At 54.1% G+C, this 27792-nt stretch overlaps 1 protein-coding gene across 9 annotated transcripts; it reads right to left on the reverse strand.

Moving 5' to 3' along the window:
* Positions 1 to 27728, reverse strand: PCDH1 (protocadherin 1). Of its 9 annotated transcripts, XM_053566256.1 has the most exons (6): positions 20097 to 24034; positions 17564 to 18426; positions 12248 to 14443; positions 6777 to 6996; positions 5832 to 5870; positions 3917 to 4051 (listed from the first exon to the last, which is right to left on the reverse strand). In XM_053566256.1, the coding sequence occupies exons 1-5, from the start codon at positions 20191 to 20193 to the stop codon at positions 5845 to 5847; spliced, it is 3402 nt and encodes a 1133-aa protein (XP_053422231.1). In that variant the 5' UTR covers positions 20194 to 24034; the 3' UTR covers positions 3917 to 4051; positions 5832 to 5844. The 9 variants fall into 9 exon arrangements, with proteins under 9 accessions (XP_053422229.1, XP_053422224.1, XP_053422228.1 ...); XM_053566254.1 differs by lacking the exons at positions 5832 to 5870; positions 20097 to 24034 and adding an exon at positions 27708 to 27728 and having other exon boundaries at positions 1 to 4051; XM_053566249.1 differs by lacking the exons at positions 5832 to 5870; positions 20097 to 24034 and adding an exon at positions 26782 to 26964 and having other exon boundaries at positions 1 to 4051.
* Positions 27729 to 27792: the final 64 nt, after the last annotated feature.

A 27792-nucleotide genomic window follows, 5' to 3' on the forward strand; every position in this document is an offset into this window, starting at 1 on the left:
CGGTTTTCACACTTTTATTGTAAAGCTCAGGAATAATTACACGGGTCTTTCATTGACAGCTCAGCAAACAAACCGGAAACGAACCGAACCGGAGGGGGTAGGGGTGGTGCCTGCGCATGCTCGCGGCGTGGGAGGGAGGTCAGAGAAAGAGAAAGACAGAAAGAGACAGAAATCATTACAAATCAACGGGATTGTGCTCGCAGCGCCAGGGATGGGGTGGAGTAGGGGCGGGGCGGGGGCCCTTCCCGGGAGGAGCGAGGCGGTGGGAAGCGGCACGAACCAAGAGAAACACGACCCCAGGATGGGCACCCGACGCGCCCACAACCCCCCACCCCGAGCCCCACCCCCCTACACACGAGAGAGACACGGCCCCCCTCCCCACTCAGATAACCGGAGAAGACACAGTCTCCCCCTAGCCATGGGCAGACACACCTGCCCAGGGGGTTCCGGAACCCCACGGGCGAGACACAGTCTACCCTCCCAGAGAAGTCCCCGTGGAGACGCCCCTTAAAAGACTTTCTCATGGCGCCAACACAAGCCCTCCCGACACCCGGAGACAGCCCCTACTCAGGGAAGAAATGGCTCCAGAGGTCCCACCCTCCGGAGAGAGTGATCCAGAGCCCCTAAAGAAAAGACAACTCAGAGACGCCCAGCTTCATCCCAAAGTGCTGCAGGGCAGAGACACCCCCATAGGAGAGATAGGAGGAGGGCCAGAAACATCCCTTCCCAGACATGCTTCAGAGATAGACCCCTTCCCTGGGAAAAGAGATGGCCCACTGACTTGCCTTAGGTACTCCCAGGAACCCTGGGAGGAAAACAGGCTCCCCAGAGAGTCTGGGGAGGGGTGGGGAGAGACTTGCTCCCATGGTCCCCAAAGGGAATACATGTCCCCCAGAGACTCCCAAGGGGAGAGATAGGGCCTAGAGAGCCCCCAGAGGTGAGGAATGCTCAGAGACCTTCCCGAGGGATGTGAGACATGCTTCAGGGACCCTAGGAGAGAAATATGTCCCCATACATCCTCCCCCTACCAAGAGACATGCTCTGAAGTAGGGGGATGGGGACCAACGAGGTCCCTTCTAGGAAGACACTGACTGGGTCAGGCTAGGTATGAGGGAGAGTCTCCTCTGGCCAAATGTCGCCTGTGGGTACATAAAACTGTACAGCGACACAAGGCATTGGGGAGGGGCTTTACAGACCTAGGACCAACAGGGATAGTCCCCAGTGCTGTGACCATCCCCTGCCCACCTTTGGTTTCACCTCTCCAGTGCCCAGGTGGTGACAGACTCAGTGCCCTGACCCCAACCAGGGGGTGAGGGGTCTGTCTTTGCCTGCGGGAAGGGCTTCTGCTCTGTGCTTCTCAGCCCTCCCAGCCATCTGGGCCACCCCCTTCCTTCTGGCTTCTCCAATGTGCAAAATGCTCCTCTGCCCTTCCACTCAGTGCTCAGGGGTTTCCAAGACCAGGGCAGGCTACCCAGGCCACCAGGGGCTTTTGGCGGGAATCTGTTGACCCCAGGAATGCCACCTGTCTGGACCACCTTCTCCACCAAGCAAACGAGCCTCATACAATCTTCTTACCTGAATCCTGACCTCTAAGATCCAGGACTCAGGTCAGTCCTTGAGGGCATTGCTCCTCCAGCTGGGCACCCAATGCTACCAACTCCACCACTATTGCACCTGCCCCATTTTTGCAGGGGAAGGGGCTGTCTCTTTAACAAGCCCCTAGCCCACTTCCTGGGCCTCCCCCAGGGAAAGGAGCCTTTGGCCAAACCCTAGACCTGGCTGTTGCCACCCAGCCCACTTTACCCCCTGCCCTCCACAGAAGGGCTATGTGAGGGTCACCAGACAAACAATGCTCTCCTTCCCAGCACTGTTACCCCAAGACATAGTAGGGGTAAGGGGCAGAGAATAGGGTGATTCTTCAGCCCCCTGGCTTTTCTGGGGTGGGGGTTGAATCTCTGGGGTTACAGGAGACAAGACCCCAGTGGCACAGCTCCCAAAGGCACCAGACAACCCAGCAGCCTCTACCCGCCCCTCCCACACGTGGGCCACCCCCTCAAGCTTGGACTAAGTCAAGCAAGGGCCATACCCTGAGTCTCCAGCTGCCCAGCCTGAGCCCCTGGGGAGCTGGAGAGGTACGGGCCAAGGCAGTGGGGGTTTCTGGAAGGAAGAGGGGCTGAGGCTTTGAGATGGCCAGAGTGGGAAATGGGGGCTCTACAGGACGCCCCTCACACCTTGGCCCCCTGAGGTGAAGAAAAGAACTCCACCTCATCATGGCTGACTGGGCTTCTCTGCCCCCTAATCTCCCCAGCCCCTCCCCTATGGGACCCCTGACCCTGGCAAAGGGAAGCCCAACTGGAAGAAGGGGGCCTGGAGCCCGGGGTGCCCTGAGGCAGCCCTTCCCACCCCCTGAGATCAAGGCAATGGTGGTTTTACAGGCTGACGGGTCAGTCATGGCAGGGGCTGGGGGTTGGGGGGCAAGGTGGGGGCAGGGCGCAGGCCCCCCATATTGGGGGATAGCAACCAGCCAGCCCCTGAGCAAACCTTCCTGCTCCCAACTCACCCAACCAGGCCAGAGGCACAGTCATCCCACCCCTGTCCAGCTGCCCCCCACAACCTCGGGGCCCCTCTGTGATGCTCATCTGGGTGTGGGAAGCCAGCCTGAGCGGGGGACTCCCCCCAGGGCACAGCGCAACAGTTCCAAAAAAATAGAGATTTGTATTTTTAAAAAAAATTAAATAAAAGCCCAGCTCTGCTGATAGGCGAATGTTACCCCCATCCCAAAACCCCCACCCACCCACTGTTTCCCTGGCCTGTACCCCCATCCCACCACGGCCCCAGGGGTATTTACAACATGGAACAATAGAGGCCTGGGGTGGGGGCACTGCGGCAGGGAGGAGGGGCACAGGGCAGGTCCCCCGAAGAGGGGTCCCCCAAGACAACACAACATCAACGAGAAAAGTTGCAAATCAGGCAGAAATGGGGACGTCATTCCAAGGTCCTTATATACAAACACTGCATGACCAGCAGAGAAGGGGGGGGCCCAGATGGGACCAGGCATGGGCACGTAGCAGGCAGGTGGGCCAGCCCAGGAGCAATATGGGAAGGCGAGGCCTCCACTCGACTCCCACCCCCATCCCCACCCCACCTTTGGTAACAAAAGCCCTTCAGGAAGCCTCTGATGGTCAAGAGTTTCCTCTGGGAGTTCCCAGGGAGAGAGGCTTCCCAGTTTAGCCCTGCTTCAGGGCTAAAATTGGGCATGCTATCCCCGCCCTGGTCGGCCATGCGGGAAACAATGGGTTAAAAATGTGCTGCCCACCCTTGACTCCACCATCTGCCCAAATTGATAGGGTGTTCCCTGGAAGTCAAGGGAAGGGAGCCCAGTCACTGTAGAGGAGCCCTCCTGGGCATCTGTTGGGGGAGCCCCATAAAGGGGAAGAAGGAGCTCCTGGGGACTAGGGGATGGAAATGAGGGGAGAGGACCTGGACCCTGCATGAAGGAAGGGCCAGCGTGGTCATGAGGCCAGTACTCCTCTCCACTGGGGGCCCTGGCCAGGAAGTCCACGCTGGAGGGGTCGAGAGTAGGGGCCCTGGAATGGATCCATGGGGGAGCTGGCCGGCAGCTGGGGTATGGGGATGGCTGCCAGCCAGGAGGGGGCTCACAGGTAGATCTCACGCTTGGCCGTCTGGGCAGATGCCGGTGTGGCTGCAGGTGGGAAGTCCGAGGTCTGGGTCAGGGGGATTTCCTCCAAGGTGGCCGAGTCCTTGCAGGAATCATGGCTACTGTGGGAGAAGGCACTGTAGGAGGGCAGGAGGCGCACGGGGGCCGTTTTGGTGTTCCGGTCTTCCGGGGGGCTGGGGCTGCCGGCGCCCGCAGGCTCCTGCCCTCCTCGGTCCTGGTAAGGCACGAAGGTGGAGAGTTTGAGGGCGCTGTTCTTGGTCCGGCGGCTCGGAGACGACTGGCCAGGCATCCAGCACGTGTCGGAGTGGCCAAACTCACTGCACTCCCGGGTACATGTGCCCGTCATGGCGACATCAGGCAAAGGGCGAAGGTCTGCAGGAGAGAGCAGGAAGGCCAGTTCATTAGGCATGCAGCCTGGCAAGCTCTGCTCCATGGCCTCCCCCTGGCATCTACACCCTGCCTCAGAACAGGAGTACATGCTCCTCCCTGCTCAACTGAAGTCACAGGCACACACGCCCTCAAACAGACACATACTCTCCTACCACCTACCCGCCAGGCTACCATGCACACGCTCTCTCACACATACACACATAAATCTTTTTTTTTCTTTTTTGAGACAGAAAATCTCACTTTGTTGCCCTCAGTAGAGTGCCATGACATCATAGCTTACAGCAACCTCAAACTCTTGGGCTCAAGCGATTCTCTTGCCTCAGCCTCTCAAGTAGCTGGGACAATAGGAGCCCACTACAATGCCCAGCTATTTTTACTTTTTTTTTTTTTTTTTGTAGAGACAGAGTCTCACTTTATGGCCCTCGGTAGAGTGCCATGGTCTCACACAGCTCACAGCAACCTCCAACTCCTGAGCTTAAGCGATTCTCTTGCCTCAGCCTCCCGAGTAGCTGGGACTACAGGTGCCCGCCACAACGCGCGGCTATTTTTTGGTTGCAGTTTGGCCAGGGCCGGGTTTGAACCCGCCACCCTCATTATATGGGGACGGCGCCTTACCGACTGAGCCACAGGCGCCACCCATGCCCAGCTATTTTTAGAGATGGGGTCTCACTGTGGCTCAGGCTGGTCTCGAACCTGTGAGCTCAGGCAGTCTACCCATCTCAGCCTCCAAGAATGCCAGGATCACAGATATGAGCCACTGTACCTGTCCACACACACATAAATCTATCCTTAAATAGGCACGTTCCTTCTATCCTCACCCACCCTCCGGTGCTCTCTTCACACACCCACCAAATCTGCCCTCAGACAAGTGCACAAACACACACTCATTTACATGCCCCATCATCTATCTTCAGATAGCCTTAAACATGGAAATCTACCCTCAGGTAAGGCTCAGGGAACCTCCATCCTCATTTAAAGACACAATCAAAATCTCTGTCTCTCTCTCACATACACACACACACACTCACCACAGAGATAGGCTTGGACACACAAATCTACTACACTGGGTACCTCTGTCCTCAGAGATGGGTACATACCCTCCTGTGATACCCTTCAAGCCTCACATGCTGCTCCCAGTTGTCCTAGAACCCCCACCCTACCCCAGCATAGCAAGGCCTTGCTTTACAGCCGTGGAGAAGGGCTGAGCTTCTATGTGAGGTGTTCACATAGAAGCACACACTCACACCCACAAGCACGCTCATGCAGCCCCTCCCCATCTAACTGTAGCCCCTACACCAGCCACCACCCTTGGCCTTGCCCCGGCTCCCTGCCCAGAGCACCCACGGGAACAGGAGTTGGCCGCCTGACATCAGCAGTAGCCAGTGTGGTTGCTGGGCAGCAGAGATCTCCATAGGAACAGCTGGGCCATGAGCACTTCCTGTCACAGCTGCCCTGTCCCGCTGCCCTCACTCAGAGACAGCACCAGGCAGTGACCCCGCAAGGGACATGACTGAGTAGCACTCCCTGGGTCAGGAGCTCCCCTGGCACTACCCACCCTGGCTTGGCCTCCTGCCAATGCAAGGTGAGGAGGGGGACAGCTCTGTTGTTAATCCTCAAAGTGCCAAAGCTCTTCAGCTAAGGCCAGAGTTGGAGGGGCCCAATGAGGCATGGAGCAGAACATGGATACTGAGTGGGCGGGGCTGGGTGCTGGGCCAAGTCCCACAGACCCCAGACCCCAGACCCCAGAGCAGCTCCCACATACCTGGCACTCTGCCTCAGGGCCTGCTCCGGGCAGCTGGCTCTGCGCGGGCACAAAAAGGACGAGACGGGCATGAGATCACGCATGGAGGGGACAGGGTAGGGATAGGACTCTAAGACCTAGGGCCAGGGAGGTTAGACAAGGGCCCTGTGACTGAGGGCTAAGAAGTGGAACTTTCCATCTTTTCGGGGAAAGAAGGCTTTGGACTGAGAGAGCATGAGACCCAGGGACAGCTCCAAGTTACAGCCTTTCCATCCCTAAGGCTAGTTCATTCACTCCATGCACAGCACATGTACTGCACACACGCATGCTGATGGCACACCTCACTATCCATTCCCATGCCAACCTCCACTTCCAGACCTCCCTTTGCCATCACACTCCAAATCTCTACCAGACAGGCCCCTTCCTACCCCCTTGCCAGACCTCCCGCTGCTCCTCAGCCACACCTTCTCCTACTCCTCTTCCCAGGGGACCATCATACCATTCTCTGAGCTCCCTACAAAATCCAGGGCCCACTCTTCTATTCTCAAGCACCTTCCACCCTGTTAGAGGACACCATCTGCCTTTTTGAGGTTTTCTCACCATTTTCTAAGGCTTCTGGCACGGTTCTCAGGGGCAGTATAAATGTAGTGCTAAATGCAACAACTTTGACATCAGAGAAACCTGGTTTGACTCCCTCCCAGGTCTGTCACTTCCTACATGTGTGACTTTGGGCTAGTAACTTAACCTCTCTGAGCTTCAGTTTCCTCCATTAAAGTGGGCATGATAAAGCTCTCAGATCAGAGAGTGGTTGTGAGGATAAAACATAAACCTGAAAGCACTCAGCCTGGTGACTGCTACTGAATGCACAACAAGAACTCAATAAATGAAGTATTTTTAAAGGTGTCATCACTAATCCCAGGCTTCTCTTCATTCCCAGAGTTCCCTGACTATGCTGCCACTCCTCACCGTTCTCGGGATGCTCCATTTCTCCTATGCTGCCATCGGGAGTAGTGCGCTCATAGTGATCCTCAGGCAGGGCCAGGGGACCCAGTCGAGGCCCCGAGGATGACTTGCTGGATGGTGTCTCAGACTCCTCCAGGCCACTGTCATAGTAACTGTGCTGGGATGGGTCCTGCAGCTCCTGGGCCTGGCTGGTGGCCGAGAAGGTGACACGGCGGTGAGGTAACTGCAGGGAGAGAGAGGGTCACTGCTGGCAAGCCAGCCTGCCCCACAAAACCCACCACCATACCAGGCCCTAGCTCCAGCCAAGCCTCCCCCAGGCCTCCACAGCAACTGAGAAAAGTCCCAGCCCCCAGCACAGCAAAATCCCAGTCCCCCAGAAAGCACAGGCTCCAATGGAGGACTGCTCCTTAATTGTGGGGCAGTTTCCAATACAACCAAGTCCATCCACTGAAAGTCCCAATACAGCGTAGGCCCCCAAGTTATTAGCTCCCAAGCTACCACAATAATCCTAATCTAGTACAACCACTTGTTAGAGCATAGCCTTTCTAGGTCTAATCCAGCTTCCCAACCTGGCACAGCCTCCTTTTAATTTTAGAGCAGCCCCTAATACAGTGTAGCACCCAACACCAGAATAGCACAATACCAGCCAACTCTCCTAATTCCAGCATCACCTCTAAACACCAACATAGCCTCCAAGTTCTAGAACAGCTTCCTAAAAGCATTAGACTTCTAACTCACAAACAGCTTGCTAGTACCAGGACAGTCCCCTTCTTTCCAAGCAGCACCCTCCAAATTCTAGGTCCTCACCTGTCTCCCTGTTCTGTGACTTTCCACTGCCTCCATCCAACCGTGGAGCCAACCTCTTCCTTACCCTCTCTTCTTTATCTCTCATCTGTCAGGCAGTAGGTAGCCTCAGGACTCCCTGGAGGCTCCTCCCACCTGGAAGCCCACATCCCCACTTCATCTCTCTGCAGAGAGGCCTGGGTGTGTGGAAAAAGGAGGGAGGGGAAGAGAGGGAGATAACCAGGGCACCTGGGGGAGGGGGTAGCAGAACAATGGAATCTCCCCAGTCCTCCAGATCAGGAAACAGAAAGTTACCTATAGAGGGGAGGGTCCACCTAGGAGCCCATGCACAAGGGGGTGGGGGGAGGGCACAGCATCCATCAGAGGTTATGAGGGCTAGTTCAAATAGAGGTTCCTTCTAGGAAATAGAAAAGAGCTTCTGGGAGGGACACTGACTTGGTAGAGCCAGACTTGGAAGCTTAAACTGAGGACTAAGGGTCAGGGGAGTGGAATGGTGACAGGCTGCTCTCAGCCAGCAGCCCTGTGTGCCTGCCACAGGTTAACGATCAGCCCAGGAACCTGGCAACCTCAGCTTGGCACTTGGCACAACTAACCAGCCACCCAAACACCCACCTGGGACTGCCGCTGGTTTTCTTGCCAACCAGAAATTAGGAGTTGTGGAGGGCACAGACCCAGGGCCTCTAGAGGCCAGGGTGAAAGCAGCCAAAGCTCAGGGCTCTTGCTGATGAGTCTCCAAGCTCCTTCCAAGTCTCCAAGACTTTGGCAATACTTTGTCTTTATTCTCTCACCCGGGTGTGCAGACTCACCCTCCTGAAAACCCTACATAATCGCCATCCCACTTAAGGCAGCTGGGATGGAGGTGGCTATCAGGACAAGGAGTTTTGGAGCTGTCAGGAAGGCAACACAGAACTGCTTCTCCATTTTGGCTCTCACCTCATCTTCAGTAATGAGGCAACCCTGCTTAGGATCCATGTTGTGATCCAAAACACTAAATGGCCTGGGTGATGACTAACAGGATCCCCAAAACTGACCTGGACATTTGGGGCTGGGAGTTTATAAAGAAGCACATTCTACTCAGTGTTGCAGTGAACAGGCACAGTAGGCATAGGGCAGCATGGCTGTCACTGCTGGCCAAGAACGGGCACCTGGTAATTGAGGGCTCCAGTCCTGCCTGCTAAGCAAGTCACTTGGTTTCTTTTCCCAGGATTCTCTTCTGTAAAAAGGAGGGTTAGGTTATACCCAATGCTTAATGTTCCCTCTAATTCTGCCACTATCAAATCTTAAAAGCCCAGATCCAATATCTCTTCCAAACTCTAGTCCTATAGTTCTAGACACTTTGCTGATTATTTCCAATTGGTCATCCCTACTGCCCTTCAGATTCAATATGTATGAAACCAAACTCTTTTTTCAATTAGCTTCTACATGGACAATGATCTCATTGCTGTCCCATCATCCAGACTCTCAGTCTATCTGGGAATCCTGGAAGCTCTCCTCTGATTCCCCATACCCAATTATCCCTTGAATCCTGGGTCCTTTCTCCCTAAACTTAGCCAAATCCATCCAATCTTCCATCATGACGCCCACTGTCACCATCTTAGTCTGAACCTTAGAGGTTTAATCCTGTACTTTCTTTAAAGTTGACCATACATTCCAGTGAACTTTTTACAACTCAGTATATCTAAAAAACTTAAGAGCTTTTGAGGACTCCCATTTCTTCTTAGGGAACTTTTGAAGGCAAGGCATGCATTTCTTTACTATCTACAGTTCTTACCAATCTCGCCTCAGTGTTCTCTTATACCCTCCACTCCAGCCAGAATATTCCCCCTTCCTGCTTTCTCACAGCCTCCAACTTGGTCATGGTCAGTCTTTGTCTCAGGAGTTTGTTCAAGGTAACTCGTGGCAGGGGGACCCTCCTGTCCAAATCCTGCACATCTTTGACAAGCTGGCGCAAGTTTCACCTTCTCCTCCCAGAAGCCTATTTCCATGTGCTTTGCAAGTCCCCATACTGTGTTCCTCAAGGTAGGGAGGAGCGATGTGGTCAAACAAATTCAGAAACTTCAAGAGTTAAACAAAATTTAACAGGTTCCGCCATTCTTGCAGGGCTTTGCAGAGCCTTTAATGTGATAGTGAATGTCCTACTACCAAAACAAACTTAGTCATGAAGCACCTCTTTTTATAGCATAATGGGCAACAGCAGACTTTGGAAATTATATTTCCTATGCTTTGTGTTTGAATCTGGCTCCATCACTCACTAGTTTTCATTTCTATAAAATGAGTATTAAGATAACCTCTATCACAGAGTTATGAGCATTAAACAAACTAATTCACATAAGGTGCTCAGTATGGTACCCTGCACCTGGTAAGGACTCAAAAAAATAGAAGTGAGTAGTAGCAGAAATAGTTTCATGGAACAAGTTGGAAACTGCTTTACTATAGCACTTCTCACTCAATAGTTAAGACTCTCAGGCAGCACCTGTGGCTCGGTGGGTAGAGGGCCAGCCCCATATTATCAAGGGTGGCGGGTTCAAACCCGACCCCAGCCAAACTGCAACAAAAAATAGCCAGGTGTTGTGGTGGGCGCCTGTAGTCCCAGCTACTCGGGAGGTTGAGGCAAGAGAATTGCGTAAGCCCAGTGAGCTGTGTGACACCACAGTACTCTACCAAGGGCAATAAAAGTGAGAGTCTGTCTGGGGGGTGGGGGGGAAGACTCTCAACTGCATCATTTCATTCACATGTATTTGTATAAGTATGGCCATTTTTTTTAAAGCAGAGTTCAGTATGCAATGGAAACTTGACCTATGTGTATTGATGACAACCCATGGTATGGGGTTTGGTTGTGTCCGAATGGTGGGAGGTATTTAATATGGCTCCATGGATGGGCTGGGTTGGATTATAGCTGAGAAAGGGACAATACCTCAAACTCTGGGAAAGAAAATGAAATAAAGGCACTAGAGGAAGAGAAGAAAGAAAGCAGTGGCAGCAAGGGCAGAGAAAGAGAAGTCAGTAGTTGTTGGTTACCCTACAGATGCTGGATTTGTCCAGGAGACATGAGATGTGACTAGATCTAACTCCTCCAAGGACTCCAGGAGTTTACTCTGAGAACACGTCCAGGGCACAGGGGAGTTTGTGGATGGAATCAGAGGAGAGAGCTGACGCCTTGGACCTCATGGGAGTGTCTCAAGCCTTTTCAGTCACCATGGAGATAGGCTGCCTCTGGCCTCAGAGACTCCCCCAGGACCCGAGGCCCCTTGCCCACACTTTAGCCTTCTTCCCCCCCAGGTACAATCAGAGACAGGGCAGACCCATGAGAGCAGGAAGTGAGAGATGAAGAGAGAGAGAGAGAGAGCCCCCAGCTCAGAGTGGCCAAAGCAAAGGGCTGAAGGAAGGAGGTGGCATCACACGCAGCAGTAGAAAGCTTCTGTCCATGAGCAGGGAGCCAGCCCTAAGAGTGGGGTGCACAGCAGGTCAATGCCAAGAAGGAATTCCCTCACCTTCCTTGGACTCTGCTCCCTGCAGCCCGGGCTGGTAATCACAGTGGGAAGACACAGGGCAGGGCTGGCTAATTGCTAGCTGTTGAGTGGTGTTGGGATAAGGCCGGGGAAAGGACTTGAAGGAAGATCTTGCCCTGAGGGAAGGTGGCTGGTATAATCAAGAGGTTCTCTACCCAGTGAACGCCCACCAGGTGCTCTGGTCTGAGGTCTGTCAGAGGTGATTCCATTTGGGTAGACTGGAAACAAATCAAGTCCCAGACAACACTGCAGCTCCTCCTGTCCTTTCTTGGTGAAGGGTTCATTTCTAAGGGGAAGGCCTCACAAGAATGGGGTGAGGGGACACATTACTAGACACCTCCATTTGAAGGCTGGCCAGAAGGGCCCTTTCCCAGACATGGACAGGGACATGGGGTGGATGGAGAGATTTAAGCTAAGATAGGTGTGGGACAGAATAGGAAGGTCTAGGATATGGAAAAGAGCCAAGGGAAGGGAAGGGAAAATTGAGGTAGGACCTGAAACAAAGGACTGCTTCCAGTCTCTCTCACTTCTTCTCTCAGTTCCCGGAAAATAAGAAACCAAAACTCCAAAAATACAGAACTTTATTGTTGGGACAAGAGTTGGGGCTGAGGAAGTGCAGGTGGGGCCCAGCTCGAGGAGCCTGGTGGTGAGGAAGACGTTAATACACATACACACAGGGGCACAAATGAAGAGTCCCCTCTCCCTGGCAGGTTCCCGACCCAGTGAGCCACCAGGACCCCAGGTCTCCTGTTAGAAAAGCACCAATGGTCTCAGATAGAGACCTAGGTTTGGGATAGATTCCTTCCCCACTTCCCTCCCTACATCTGCTCACTTGCTCGTTAGCCCCCACCCACAAAGACCAAACAGCTGGTGTAGTGTCCAGGGATTTAACAAGGCACAGGCCTCTCCCCTGTGAGGAGAGGGCAGGGAGGAGACCACAGAGCACACCCTCCCTCCCTTAATTTTCCCTCAGCCTAATCCCCACGTCTGGGAAAGGCAACAGATCATTACCAGCATATCCATCTCTAAGGATGTACCTCCTACTGCTGGCTTGGACTGGCTCCCTCACCTGCTCCCTCACTCCCACACCTCGGTCCAAATGGCCCCGCGGTAGGGGTAGGATGGGGGCCGGGGTGTGCTGAGCCGAAAGGGCTGGCCTACCTGCTTGCTGGGATATTTGGGGGGGTTGGTGCGGTAGCTGTAGTCAGAGTACTGCTCGGAGCCCGTGGACGTGGTGTCCCCGGTGCCCACGAATGTGTTTGCAGGTGGCAGGTCCTGTACCACCTGGTGCTTCTTGGAGGCCGAGGGTGACTGGGGCTGCAGCTGGATGGAAGGCAGTGGGGAGTTAGAGCGGTAGTGACGGCCCAGGTCGGGGCTGCCTGGTGGGTAGTTGAGGGGCAAGTGGATTCGGGGACTGTCTCCAGGGGCATCACTCATCAAGTTGAACTTGAGGGACTTCTGCAGCCCGGCCTCATCCTCATCCTCCACTGGCTTCACAGGTTTCGGGGACTTGCTCTTCTTGCCCTTGCTTTTGTTTCCCTTGGAGGTTTTGCCGCTGGGCTTGGGGGCGTACAGGTCCTTAGTTTCCTTCTTACCAGCCTGGTAGCCACTCTTGGCTTCTCGCTGCCGGCAGTAGCGCACGAGCACTGCCAGGGCAATGAGCAAGGCCACGGCCACCACACCAGCCACTACACCAAATAGGATGTTGCCACGCTGCTTAGAGCGCTCATATTCCGGGTCCCCAGCAATGTCAATATCCAGTGGTGTGTCCAGGCTGTGGCCCAGTAGCGTCTCCAGCAGTGTGCGGTTGGCCAGGGTTTCATTAACATAAAGGTGGACCAAGGCTGTGCCATAGCGTGGGGGTTTGCCACGGTCACTGACCTTCACCACTAGGCGATGTAACCCATGGTGGCGCCGCTCAATCTCCTTCTCCAGAGTGATGGCACCTGAATGTGACCCAATCTGGAAGAGTCCGTAAGGGTTGCCACCAGCGATGCTGTAGGTCAGTTCAGCATTGACACCAGAGTCAATGTCCTCAGCTGTCACCTGGCTGACTGTCTCACCAAGACGTGTCTGGGGGGTCAGCAGCCTGTGGGAGGTATTGGAGGGGGCAGTGATAAAGGGTGCATTGTCATTCTCATCCAGTACATTGATGGTGACACCAACGTAAGCTGAGCGAGGTGGGATGCCACCATCTACTGCCTTCAGCTGGAAGGTGTAAGTGCTTTGTTGCTCTCGATCAAAGCTCAGACTTGAGAGGATGGTGCCTGTGCCATTCTGGATAACAAAGTCACCATTGTCCTGTTCCACAGAGAGCTGTACCCGGGCATTCTCCCCCTTGTCTCCATCAATGACAGTCACCATGCCCACTGGACTCAGTGCTGGCATGTTCTCCATCACTGAGAAGTTATAGCCACTCAGCATAAATTTAGGATCATTGTCATTGCAGTCCAGCACATTGACAAGGACCGTGGCTGTGCCCTGGAGGCTAGGGCTGCCCCGGTCAGCTGCCACCACCTTCAACTCATAGCTGTCCCGCTGTTCTCGATCCAGAGATGTCTTCACCCGAATCTCTCCAGTCTCTGGTGAGATGGTGAAGAGGCCCTTGGCAGCTGGCTCAGGCTCCAGAGAGTAAACCAGCTCAGCATTAGAGCCAGAGTCAGCATCACTGGCAGTGACCTCCGCAACCACTTCACCAGGCTTGTTGTTTTCTGGGAAGGCCACCTCAGTGATGCTCTGAGTGAAGACAGGTGCGTTGTCATTGACATCCACCACCTGCACCTTGAGGGAGTTGGTGCTGGAGAGGGGGGGGTTGCCAGAATCCACAGCCACAATCTCGATGGTGTAGTCTTTGACCTTTTCGTAGTCAAGCGGGGTGGTGGTCTGTAGGAAATACTTCTTCTTGCTGTCACTGCCTGTCTCACTGGCCTGGCGTAGCTGGAAGGGCACATCACCTGCCACCACACAGGTGACTGCTGCATTCTCTCCCTCGTCTCGATCAGATACCTGCACCAAGGCCACAGCCGTCTCCTCTGCCACATCCTCTGAGATGTTAGCCATCCCATCTTGATGGGTCACCAGCCCTATGCCTCGGATCTCAATGGTGGGGGCATTGTCATTCATGTCCTTCACAGTCACAACCACCTGAGCACGGGCACTCTTGGGGTTGGCACCTCGGTCCTTGGCAAGCACTGAGAAGCGCAGGGTGCTTAGGTCCTCACGGTCCACAGGGCCCTGGACAGTGATAAGTCCAGTGTTCCTGTCCAATCGCAGAAGACGCCTCACAACTTCAGGTGCCTGGTGGAACGTGTAGTCGATCTCTGCATTGGCACCTTGATCTGAGTCATTGGCCTTCACCTATAGGGCAGAAGACAAAAAAAAGAAGAACAGAAGTGGGTTAGACCAAGGCTAGCAAATCAAAGGGCACATGTACTGCCCATGTTTTTCCGGGCAAGCATGACAGACAAGACTAATCCAACATGAAACCCTTCCCAACAGCTGAACAAGTACTGCCCTTTCCCAATTCTAATATTCTGGCAGACATTACTAACCTGTTTTCCTGAACAGCCAGATGCAGACTACAAATCCACAATCGTGCTATAGGCAACCACTAGAGATGGGACTGGGCAGAATTAAATCTTGTCATTCCTCCACAAATGTGGGGAGGATGAGGATCCAACCAGCACCTAAGGAAGCTCTTCCCTCCAGCTGAACTTGCCTCCAACCCTTCTGAAGAGATGGAACAGTGTGAGGGATATATGTATTGTATAATATGTATGCACGCACATATGCAAGCATATCATTATGTGAGACTGTGTGATTACATGACAAAGTATCTGTGTTTGTGTGTGCATGTTTGTGTATGCATGAGTAAAGACTCATTGCCCACCAGAGGCCATGGGTGAGGGGATTTCTTTTGAAAGCAGCCAGGTAGGGATGTGGGTCAGAGAGAGCCTGCCAGGCCAAGCCCGGCCACTGCTCTGTCAAACCGGGGAAACCTGTTTCAGTAGCTCCTTCTCCTCCTGACTGGCGCTGGCAAGACACCAATACGAGGAGAGGCACCAATGTGAGGAATCCGGCCTGAGCCTGCGGCCAGGAGGGAGGGGTTAGTGCAGGCCACAGAGCCTGCTGGCAGCAGGCTGGGCTCCTAGCACCAAACAATGAACTGTCTGTCCCTTTGCAGTGGGCACGCCCTCCCACGCCAACTCCAACGCGCAGTCACCCTGACTCTGTACAAACACGGGCGGTAATGGGGCAATAGGAACCAGGTGGGAATGGCCATGCGGTATCACCAGGCAGGGAGAAACGTGAGCACTGGAGCTGGGTCCCAGCCAGACTGAAAGTGATGACCATCGGAGGAGAGGGAAGAACAGGCAGCGTCACTGGGAAGCTAAACAGAAGTGTCCTGGGTTCAAATCTCAGTTGTGTGGCTTCCCAAGTAACTATCTGACTGACCTTGGGCCAATTATTTAACCTCTCCAAGCCTCTGTCTACAAATGTGTAAAATGGAGATTAAAAACAGATCGTTTTCACAGGCTGCTGCTGAGGATTAAATGGGATAATACACAAAAAAATTCCTAACACTGCCTTGCACCTGCAAAGTGCTCCTTAACATTTATTCTGTCCATCTACCCATCTATCCTCCTAGCTGCCCATCTCTGACAAAAATCAGTGCTAACATGTTACTGGGTACTGTACCTAGTGGGCCCTCAAGCCACTGCTAGTCCTCTCTCCAACTATACCTGCCAGGGCTTTTTCTATAGACAAGATTCCTGGGTGGGGGTGCCCTAACTACCTTGGTCTCTGCTTATATCTGTCAGTTCTAAGCCCTAACGGTTTTCTCCTTCCTTGACCCCAGCCTGTCACCAGCTTTAAGATGAGGATCCCCACTATCTCCCTGTCTTTAGATTGGCCACCCAGCTTCTTATCTCTCTCTTGCCAGCTTACCTCCCTTTGCCTTTGTTTATGACTCTTGGCTTCTATCTGTCCCCCCCCCCCATTCCTGCTTAGTTCCGATCCTGCCTCTTTCCCACGACCTGTTCTTTCCCATCCCTCTTTTCAGCCTCGTCAACCTCTCAGCCTACTCTCTGCCCTACTCTCCAGCTTTCCCCTCACTGGGGGGTGGAAAAGCTATTATATACATAGGCTCTGAAGCCAGGCTATTGGATGCAGCAAAAGTGGGCTCCGAACCCAGCAACTAGGTGATATCAGGTCCTAATCTCTATGTGCTCAGTTTCCCATCTGTAAACTGGGGATAATGCTTACCTTGTTCTGTAAGAATTAAATGATGTAATACACATACTGCATTTAGAACAGTGCCTGGTACCTAGGCTATTATTATTTGCCATCTCCGACTGTCTGTCTCCCTCTTCATTCTCAGTTTATCTTTTCCAGATTCCAGTCCACTAGCTGAAAATATCAGCTAAAATAAAGGCTGAAACTCTCACCCTTCCCCCACTTTGGCTTGAGGACCTAGATGAAGGGTTTCCCAAGGGTTTTCCCAAGATGGGTAACGGTGTCCAGGGCAGGCTGAGCCCTCCTTAACTCCCTCACATCAAAGAGAGAGGCAGCTTCAGCCCATGGGGAAGGAGAAAGGAGCTGGGACTGGCAGGAGGCCAGGGCTGAGATGACAGGGGGAGATACGCCTACCTGTCTGCAGGGACGCTTTCTTTGCTCCCTCCCAGGCCCCAGCCCCCCCAAGCTGTCCAGCCCCGGGGCAGTTCCCATGGAGAGGGGTGTTGAGAATTTCTTTTTTTTTTTGGCTGGGGCTAGGTTTGAACCCGCCACCTCCAGCATATGGGACCGGCACCCTACTCCTTGAGCCACAGGCGCCACCCATGGTGTTGAGAATTTCAACAAAGGCAACTAACCCTGCCCACTCCCCCACCCCTGTGCCAAGTCCCCCACATTCATGGATGCTGCATACCTAGGGTTGGAGGAAGGTGTATAGATCCCCCACTATGGTTGTCTGAGGATCACTAAGGACTCAACTGGCTAAAATGATCTCATTGGAGTTTGCCAGTGAGGAGCAAAGTGAGGCTATGTCTTCCAGCTTCAGGAAAACCTCAACTGGCTAAAGGGAAACTGCCCCTGGTTGGGAAGATATTCTCATCTCAGAAAGATTCTACCTGGATAAAAGGTGATTCCTTTGTTCCAACTTAGCTCACCTGGCTGGGGAATAAGGAGCTCATCTGACTAGGGAAGGAGTTCCACTTCTCAGAGGTTTTCCCAGCTTGAGTTTGCGTTGGGGATGGGGGGAATTACTGTTCGTGTCATCTTAGTAGCTCGATAAAAGAACTTAAGATCACCTGTTGGGGTACAGAAGGGGGGTTTTGTGGGAAGGTCTCTTCTGGCTGGGGCTGGGGAGAAGGGGTCTTTTCCCCTAAGTTTCCCCCCCTAAGTAAAGGAAATGCTCCTCTAGTTGGGGTGGGCTCCTATTTCTAAAGGTTGGTCTAACAGATGCAGAGGGCCTCTCACCTGGATAACTGAGTGGCCTATGGGGCTATTCTCAGAGAGTTCAGCCTCATAGGAAGGTCGCTCGAACTTGGGGGCGTTGTCATTGGTGTCGAGCACGGTGACACGCAGCAGGGCACTGCTGGCACGTGGAGGGCTGCCACCATCCTGTACCTTGATGGTGAGATCATAGGAATCCCAGCGCTCACGGTCCAGGTTGCCCATCACAATGAGCTGTGGCTGCTTTTCCTCCTGGTCCTCCGCCACCTGCAGCCCAAATAGCTCCTGGGCCTCAGGCCCAGCCTGCAGCTCATAGGATGCCACACCGTTGGGGCCAGCATCACGGTCTGAAGCCAATGGGATGGGGAAGAGTGAGCCGATGTTGGTGTTCTCAGGGATGGTCAGAGTGATGACTGGTGAGGCGAAGTTGGGTGTGTTGTCGTTGATGTCCTGTACTTCTATCTGGCCCTCTAGCAGCCGGGGACTGCCATTCTGCACTAGGTCTGTGATAGACACCTCAAACTCCAGAATGCAGGGCTCACCAGGGAGCTGGTTCTGGCATTCACGGAGGCCTTCACGGTCGATAGAAGTCTCAGTGGTGAAAATGTCACCTGTCTTGCCATCCACTCGAAGGTATGGGGCGCCTACCTCTAGTTTGTACAGGTGGCCCACATCCGGAAAACCATAGTCAGCCGCGAGGCTCCCAATGAGGGTGTTGGGTGGCTGTTCCTCTGGCACCTTGTACACTACCCGTGTGGCGTGGCCTGGGGATGGAGCCAGCAGGAGCAGCAGTGCCAAAAGCAAGGGGGGCAGCAACAACTGCTGCCCCCCAGGACCTGGGCTGGGCCTCAAGGGCCCCATCCTGGCAGGCCCCAGAATCAGGAGGGCTGCAAGAGGAAGAGGCAAAACAGAGGCTATCAGATGGGAAGAGGAACCAGGCCCTGGGGAGTGCCCAGAGCCAGTCCTCTCCTTGCCCTCTCCCCCTTAACACACTATTCTCTCCCAAGGAGAGTCAGTCCTAACACAGAACCCTGCTTCCAGAGCCCAGAGCCCAGAACTCTTGAGTCTCACCCATGGCTGGGCGTAGCAACTGTGTCTGCCCCAGCTGGAGGAGCCGGTAAGCCCTGGCAAGTCTAGAGCAGCTCCCGCCCACGGAACGCCCTCACCTGCCTGATGCTCCTTGCAGGCCCGCCCGCTATCCTCCTTCATTCTTTTCCTTTCTGCTCTCTGCTTTGTGCTTTGCCCAACACCTCCTTCTCACCAGCATCCCGCCTTAGTCACTCATGGTAATTACCCTGATACTGAGATAGGGAGAGAGAGCAAGTGCAAGGGTGAGGCCTCAAGCACCCCCCTTTGGAGCACCCCTCCCCACACACATGGTAAAAAAGAGACACAGGTACCTTCCTACGTGCCCCAGACCCTGGGACCATTACTGCACTCATTTCTCTCTATTCTCAGATGCCAAGCCAGCCTATGTGTATATGGTATGACGTCTCAATTCCCCTTTTTCTGACACCAATCACCCCTAGAATCCAATATTCACCACTCTCATAAAAGGCCAGCTGGTGTTGGGCAAGGCTTATGAAAATGGTTGGTGTTGAGGAATAGGTGTTAGCCCTCTTGACTTCCCCTCAATGGACATGCCCCAGAGCGAGCGCATGTGTACATGTACACACACACACACACACTTCAACAGTTCCTAGGGCTCCTCTCCTTTCCCTCATGCTCCCACAGGCAGGTATGTAGAATAAGTGAGCAGAGGTCGAGATTGGGGTCAGAACTGTGGTTAATGCTGACTAGCCCTGGAATTAGCACTGGGAGCTGCCCTGGCCTGTCCTTAGCAACTGGGAGCCTAGCAGGCACAGAGCCGCCGATGACACCACCAGCCTTTCCCTGAGTGCCCAGAGCCAGTCCACTGGCCAACCCCCCGCCCATCCTCTGGTCTCTGGATGAACATCTGGCTCCTATATGATTTCTATCCCCACATATGTATTATCCAACCCCTACTTCACACCCAGCTCTCTCTCCCTCTTACCAGTTCAGCTCCACCTTACATTTGTCTCTCCTTGCCCACACCAAATCCTTCTAGTTAGAGCTTTGCATGCCCTGGCTAATTACAAGCTGCACACCATCACAATAACCCACTTTTTCCACCCATCTCCCCTGGATCCTAGTCACATCTGTCAGCTACTGTTCCAATCTTAACTGCGCCCCTCTCCAATAAAACCATGGCCAGCCCCTCCTCTAGTTACACCCAAAACCTCTAGCCCAGCATTTTCTGCAGAGGGCTCTGGATCAGTTTCCTTTCCCCACTTGGTGCACCTGGAATACCCACCGCACACGGGAATACCCACCCTAGTCCCTATCACCAACTACATCCATCCCACTAAGGCAGGCTCTGGCCCCTAGGAAGCCTTTCTGGGCCTCTCCAACCTACCGTGACCCCTCCTTCCTCCAACTCACAGCCACTTATTGTCTGCTCCAATCCCGAGGCAATGAATCACTGGGCTACCCGGGACACCGCCCGCCTGTGTTGTTCAACTCCGGTATTGCGCACCTATTTCTGTGTTCTCTGTCTCTCCAAGCAGATGACAGGCATCCCGAAGGAAGGGGCAGCTCTCTGAACATTCACTCATCCGCTGGCCCTCACTCATGCACCTTCACAAAGCTGGGTACACTGCAGGTGCTCACTTACACATTGAACGAATGTTTATTGGGCACTTGCATGCCAGGCTCTGTCCTGGGCATTGAGACACAGCAATAAACAAGAGTGGCCCAATCTGCCATGATGGGGACTATTGGTTAATTTTAATGATTATTTGTTAATTTGGGGGGGTCATTGCTCTGTACCCATTTGGCAAATGTAAGGTAGCAGGATGAAGAAGAGTGTGGGCTGTGGAATCAGACAGTCTAAGGCAAACCCTAGTTGGTACTTCCTGGCTACGTGACTTAGAGCAAATGATTTAAAGCTTCAGTTCTTTCATCTGTACAATGGGAATAATACTACCTATTTTCTAGGAGGTTTGAGATAATATAGGCTAAATGCCTAGTATAATATGAGTATTTAACAAATGAATGATCTCTCATGACACTTTAGCACAATTGTAGTTATGAACCTCTTTGGAAAATTTGTTGTCTGTCTTTCTTACAAAACTGTGAACAGAATAGGAGAGCTTCTACTTTGTTCATTCCTATGTCCTCGGGGTCAAGCCTAGGACGTGGCACACAGAAGGTACTCAAAAAGTAGGTCTTCACAGACACTGCTTTAGCTCCCTGTGCTTAGCCCATCCTGGGACTTGCCGTGTGATCATTGCTTGTTGACTCACTTACTTGCCATTTCCCTATTCCACTCAAAACTTGCTAGGGCAAAATTTACACTTTCTCTGTTTCAGGTGCTTAGTAGACTCTCAGCAAATGCCCACTGAATGCACGCATTCCTCACACAAGCCAAACACTTCACCTCCTCTATGTAGCCTTCCCTGAGCACAGCCCCCTCCCTGGTCACTCCTAGGCACTAATGTGTGCCAGGCAGTTATCTGATTAGTATGCATGTTTGCTCCCAGCTGCAATCTTAATCTCTCTGATGTTCCATCTAGATCCACCCTCCAGCCACCTGCCCTCTACCTTCATGGACCCGGCACAGGGCTCATCTTACTGCTTCAAATCCCAACCTAAACACATCCCCGGAGGACTGTCACCAACTTCATTCCCTTTTCTGCCACCACCTTGTCCGCACAAACAACATGGGATCATTGTTGCAATGATCCCAATTCTCTGCATAAGTCTTGGCAGTTTAGGGGTTATATGGGAAGTCAACTGAGATCACCCTAAGCCTGACTAAGGAGAAATAAGGCAATCACTTCCCCCTTTCTCTCCATATCAAGGATATTTCACCTTTTGGGGTCATCCTTTTAAGAATTTTATGAAACTATGGTACAGATTTTTCCAAAAAAAATGATTGCTCACAAATTTTGGCTACAAATTCAGAGGTCCATGGACTGGCAGAGTCAGGGTGACCTCTGTATGGCTGCTCCAAGAGCTACAGATCAACCTCCTACTTAGGGGCTTCCTTCCCATAGGCAGGGACACATCCTGAGGCTCTAACCTTTCAGACTTCCTGGGCAGCACAAGTTCCAAATGCTTGTTGAGACTATCCTACCACACATACACACACACACACACACACACACACACAGAGACACATTCTGTCTCTCAGTCTTAGAAGATGCCCTACCTTCAGCCAGCGTGAGTTAGGGAAAAGACTGTAGTATCTAACTTCAGAAATGGAAAGAGGAGACCCACAGAGTAATTCCAGGTATGGGATGGTGAGGGGAGGTGTTCCTGGGAAGAGGACCATGAGGAAAATGAGGTTAGAAGAAAGGTTACTCAGAGTGGGGGCAAGAGTTGAAGAGGGTTTAGGCCCTCAAGGCATTTGGAGAATTCCTTCAAAATGAGGATTATCTGGCCCTACCCATAGGAAATTTGATTCGGGAGGTGGGACCTAGAGAAACCCCCAGGCAATTGTGCTCCAAGGGTCTACACCACCTGGGAACAACCACTAGGTCCACAGAATTAAGAAAGAGCCTAAGGTTCTGCAAACTCTATTATCATCTCCTTTGCTTATGACTATCATCATCTCAGCAAATACTAAGACTTTACTAAGTGTTTTACACATAGGATCTCATTTAATCATCTAACCTTCTGAAATGGGTACTAATTATTATCACACCCCTCCCCATATTACAGATGATCAATCAAACTGGGGTTCAGCAAGAATAAATTAATTGTCTTAGGTCACAGAAATAGCATGAGGAAGAGCCAAGATTTATGAAATAAGAATGCCTCTTTGCGGGCAGCACCTGTGGCTCAGTGAGTAGGGTGCCAGCCCCATATTCCGAGGGTGGCCGGTTCAAACCTGGCCCCTGAGGCTGAGGCAAGAGAGTCGCTTAAGCCCAGGAGTTGGAGGTTGCTGTGAGCTGTGTGATGCCAGGACACTCTACCAAGGACGATAAAGTGAGACTCTGTCTCTAACAAAAAAAAAAAGAATGCCTCTTTGCATCCCACAGTCTAGGGAAAAGGCTAGATGGGGGAAAGGAATAGAAATCCCTGAGGCTGGAAAATGATGTCTGTTATGTTACCCACCACCTCTCTCTCTCTCCCTCCCCATTCCTGGGCTGCCAACCCTGACAAGAAGGGAAAGAAGAAGCTTAGGGTTCAAGCACTAAACAAGCTCAGGCTTCCCCAGCTATCACTGCTCACCCAGAGGTCTGCAGGGATTCAGGCAGGAGCAGTTCATCACCACCCCTGCTCCCATCAACTCTGAACTTTGTCCCCAGCAGTTGAGTACTGGGAGTCATTAGTCTCAGCCGGCAGCCTTTGAAGCAATGAAAGCATTTAGCACCTTATCTGCCCTTCCCCAGGCCCTGGCTGCCATCCTAGGCAAGGGTGCCCCACCTCCACCCAGTGACATGGGCACCCAGGACCCTGAGAAGTCAGAGCCTCAGCAAGGAGAGGCACAAGGACCCATTTCCCTTAAGTTTGAGGAGCAAGAGAGCCATGGGGGGTGTAAGAGTGAGGGATGAGGAAGCAGAGTCCAAGAAAAGCCAGGGGAAACACAATCTGTCAACATCCAGGAAGAGATGAGGACAGAGGTGAGGGTTCACCTGGAACCTTCATTTCCAGTCAACTTCAGGGACCAAGGTCCACTTCGTGCTGAAAGCTGTGACCAGAGAAAAAACACATACAGGCAGACATCACTGTCCCAATGACCAGGTCAGCTCTGACTACCTCTCCACCCCCACCCCAGCACTGTTATACAACAGCCACTGCTGCAGGCACAAAACACCAAGGGACAAAGGGAGAGTCTGGGAGAGGAGAGCAAGCAAGTGGGTCTAATGTGGGGTGGAGCTGTACAGAGGCTTCCCACAGTGAGCAAGTGCACAGACCTCATCTCCTCTCTCCTCTTCCACAACCCTCTATTAGCGTTTCAGGGCTTCTGGGCATCTGCATTCTTTTTTTTTTTTTTTTCTTGGCCAGGGCTGGATTTGAACCCGCCACCTCTGGTATATGGGGCTAGCGCCCTACTCTGTTGAGCCACAGGCGTGGCCGGCATCTGCATTTTTGAGGCAGACTGTTGAGGTTCTAATCCTCGGTCCACCATTTCCTAACTGTGTGACCACCACCAAGTGTATTTACTTTTCTGAACCTGTTTCCACGCTGTGAAATGAAAATAACAAATCCTGCCTCTTGAAATTATTTGGGAGGATTAAATGAGATCTGCTGCATATAAGGTCTACTATATCATAAAGGACAGATTGTTGTTTTTTTTTAAAGTCTTCCCATCACCGAATAGAACATTTTATTTCCAGCATTAGGCACTTAGTAGGTGCTATTTGATTCAATGAATAAAGGAACTGATCCCTTGCCAGCTGGCAAGTCCTGTGATGACAAAGATGGCACGTACCTTACTACTGCATCCTTACCACCCACCACAGGCCCTGGCAGGGCAGCCCTCACCCTTTACCAGAAGGGTCTCCACCTTCCCCACTGCCCCCTCCCAACCTTGATTCCCATTTACTCCTCCCCCACCATTTGAGGCCTCCTTCTGTCCTTTCTAGCCCATTCTTAGCAACAATTAGCTGGGTAACTCTTATCTGATTCCCCTGAGGAGAAAAAGCCACAGTAGCAAACCCTGCTAGGAGGATGCCAGACCAGTAAGACACCCCTTTCCAGTTGAAGTCCCACCTGGAACTGGGGATTAGAGGTGGGGGGCGGGGGGGACTAAACGCAGCCAGAACTAAATCCAGACCTACCCCCCTACTACACTGCCTCTGGCCATCTCTGGAGACCCTTTCTCATCCCTCTCCCTTTGATTCCACCTCATGCCCTAGTTGTAATTAACAGGTTTCCATGCTCCCCCCTGCAGGCCCCTACGTCAAGAAAGCAACACCTACCCACTCCTACACACATCTAGATCTCCCGATGTCACAAATACCTTCTGGGGGGCCCCTTCTGGGCAGCTCCCGAGGGTTGACCCAGAGCAGGTGCTGGAAAGCTCCCTGCCTCTTCCCGCAGGAAGTCCTGGACTCTGCCAGCCGAGCAGCCCGGGTCGGCACCGCCTTGGTCAGTGGGCACACACCCAGCAAGCGGAGCGTCTCCTCCAAGAGGACCAAGAGTAGTGTGGGCAAGGGACCGGGGTGGGGGGTGAGAGCAGTGAGGCAACATCCACTGCTCCTAGGCTCGGGCAGCCCCGCCCCCACCCCCACCCCGGCGGCGCCCGGCGTCCAAGAGCCCCAGGCAAGGCAAGGCAAGGGCGCGGTGGGGACAGAACGTGCTTCGGCCAGAGGGCCACTCGCGTCCCCCACCCCCGGGCCGCCGCCGGGAATCCCTCCACCTCTACATCTCCGGCCACCGCCTGGGGTCTCCCGCAAGCCCGCGCCGCCGCGAGCCGCGAGCCGCGCAGCGGGCGCCGGGAAGGGGTGGGGAGGGAACCGGAGCCGGCGCCGGAATCACAAAGCCGCGAGCCAGGCGGGGACATTCTCATAAAACCGACCTTCTCGTGGCAGGCGGAAGAGGGTCTTTGCCCCACGCTCACTCCTCAAAGGCCTCAGCGCCGCCCCCAATCTTTCCAGTCAAAAGGAATAGTCGCCTTCCAGGAAACTGAGACCCTAAGTCTGTGCTACGGCGGGGAGCGGGTAGGGGTGCGAGACCATCTAGCCTACCAATTTTGCTCCAGTGCGTGCTGAGATCTCCCTTCTGGCCCCAGGGCTTTGCCTGCGAACACAAATGGCCAGCAGCGGGGACCGGTGGAGGGGGCGCCCAGGTGTGAGAGGCACCCAGGTGTGCGGGACCCAGGTGGCGGGGAGAACTCAACTAAATGGCCTTAAGAGGGTCGCAGTCACCGCCCCAGGCTTACATCTGCAAAGCAACCTAGGGCCCAGGAGCCCCGGGGAGGTGGAATGTCTGGGCAGTCCAGGTCCAGCTACTTCCCGGAATACCGGCCGGTCCGGCCCGTGTGGGGGTTGGGGAGGTGCAGGCTGGGAAGCCGGTCAGCCAGCCCTAGGGCTCCCGCTGTGCAGATATTTACAATAACAATGTCGTGATTTAGGTGAAGGGGCTCTTGGGCTCGCGGCGTCTCCAGACAGAATCTGGGCTCTGAAGGAGAGGAACGGAGTGTATTTGTGTGTATGCGCTGCACAGTGTAATGTGACACTGTTGGTGTAAGGTGTGTGTGTGACATTCAGTGTTAAGATGTGTGAAGCAATGGATTGTGTTTGCGACCGTGAGGCGCTGCTGTAGGTGTCACTTAGTGTTGGGGTGTGTGCCGTCAAGGCGTGTGCTGAGACCTGGGTTGTGTGTTCGTGTGGGTGCAGTCGAGGAGTGCAAGGAAACCTGTGCAGTGTACCTGTGTTCCGACCAAGGAGTGGGTAATGTAATTTATTGTACGGTGTGTTCCTTAAAGGAATATGTGCGTGAGGGGTCATGTCTGAGTGTTCATCTAGCGAACTGTGGTCATGACACTCGTACATTAGGGCACGAGATTGTGTTCGTGTAACCCTGTCTAGAGTATCGCAGCTGGTTGTGTTGCTGCTCTGTATAGTCACGGGTTGTGTGTTCGTGCCGCTGACTGTACAGACGTTAAAGTGGATTCTGAGCTGGTGACGGTGCCCCAGTGGGCGCTGGTGTGCCGGAGGTATGTCTGTGTGCACATATGTACGGATGTATATATACATGTATATATGTCCGTGGTCTGGGCCTCCGGGTGTCCGCGGGGAGCTGGAAGCGCCTGAGTGAGCCGACCCAGTCGTCCAACAAGTGTGTGTGTGTGTGTGTGTGTGTGTGTGTTGTGGCTAAAGATTCTTGCTTGCACCGTCCTCGGGGAGCCCCCCCAACCCAACTGGGTGTTGCGCGCTTCCCTAAAACCATCCTGCCTGCCACGCGCTCCGGGAGTCTCCATATCCCCGGAGCTCCAAGCAACCCGAGTGCGGGACGCAGGGACCGGGGTCCTGCTCAGCACCCCCGCCCCTCTCTCGACTTCTCGCCGCGGACCTTGGAGGCCAGGGCTCCCCGGCCGCAGCCCCCCACTCCGTGCTCCCAGCCGCCCCCACTTGAGCCCAGGCGCGCTGAGCACTGGCTGGGGCCCCGCGGCCTCGCTCGGCTGAGCGCCCCTCCCTCAGTTCCCTCCGGCCATGGCCGCTTTGGGCCCCGAGCCGCTGCCGCCTCCACGGTCGCCAGATTCTTACCCGCTTTAGGGCAGCGCCGGCTGCCGGCCCCGTTGTCCATGAGCCGCCACCGGCCCCGGCCCGGGCTGCGGCTCGGCACGGCTGGGGCTGGCGCTGCGGTTCAGGCTCCGGCTCCGGCTGGCTCTGGGCGCAGCAGCCCGGCGGCTTTGCGTCCGCGCCGCGCTCCCGCTCCCGGAGTGTGTGAGGCGGCGGCAGTGGCGGCGGCGGCGGCGGAGCCAGCAGCGAGCGGAGCGCACAGCCCGGCCCGCCCCCTCCCTCCCCCCTCCCTCCTGGCCGGCCCGCCTCCCCGCCCCCTCGCCCCCCTCCGGCCGGGAGGTGGAGCTCCGGTTCGCTCTGGTCCCGTTGGGAGGGGACCCAGAGCACCGCTACCCAAAGCCGTGACCCACTCCTTTGCCATCTCCCCACTACCCGAGACCCGGATACATAGGCAGTCCCCTTCCTCTGCTCTTCACCTTGCACTTATCCCCACCCAACCTCCATCTAGGCCCCTCCTAAATCCCCTCCTTACCCTACTCAAACACCTGTCCTCCACTCTGCCCCCTGGGAAATCGAGGCCGGGGAAGTGACTCCTCCCCTAGTGCCTTCTTCCCTGGGTACCTGCTCCTTCACATCCACCTTCCTCTTCCCTAGACCCCCAGATCACCCCGTGTGGCCCTCCCTTCCCACTGAGCTCCGGGGAAGTCTACCCCTCCCCCTCTGGCCTAAGCCGCAGAGCGGTCAGCTTCGGTGGCCGCAGCAAGCCGTGGGGGTGGGGCTATGAGGGGACCGCGGGAGGAGGAGGGCAATGGGACCTGGAGGCTGTACAGTGAGGATAGAGGAAATATACAAGTGTGAAGATGGAGTGATGCGCCCGAGCTCAGGCTATTTCAGGGTCCTGTAATCACCTGTCCTGAAGGGCGGCGTAGTCCTATGGCCACACGCCTTACCTGTGACATGTACATATTCGCAAAGTCACACGGGTTTCTGACCCGCGAGGCCGCTCAGTGTCACGGCCTGTGTCATACGTCTTCG

Source organism: Nycticebus coucang, chromosome 17 (assembly GCF_027406575.1).
Source record: "Nycticebus coucang isolate mNycCou1 chromosome 17, mNycCou1.pri, whole genome shotgun sequence".
Lineage (NCBI taxonomy): Eukaryota > Metazoa > Chordata > Mammalia > Primates > Lorisidae > Nycticebus > Nycticebus coucang.

Coding starts and splice junctions, on each gene's coding strand:
- PCDH1 (XM_053566248.1), bottom strand. CDS start 20,193: ATGAGTGAGGGCCAGCGGATGAGTGAATGTTCAGAGAGCTGCCCCTTC. Junction 14,444..17,563: donor TAGGCCACTCAGTTATCCAG/GTGAGAGGCCCT, acceptor TCTGCCCTATAG/GTGAAGGCCAATGACTCAGA. Junction 6,997..12,247: donor CCAAATATCCCAGCAAGCAG/GTAGGCCAGCCC, acceptor CTCTCCCTGCAG/TTACCTCACCGCCGTGTCAC.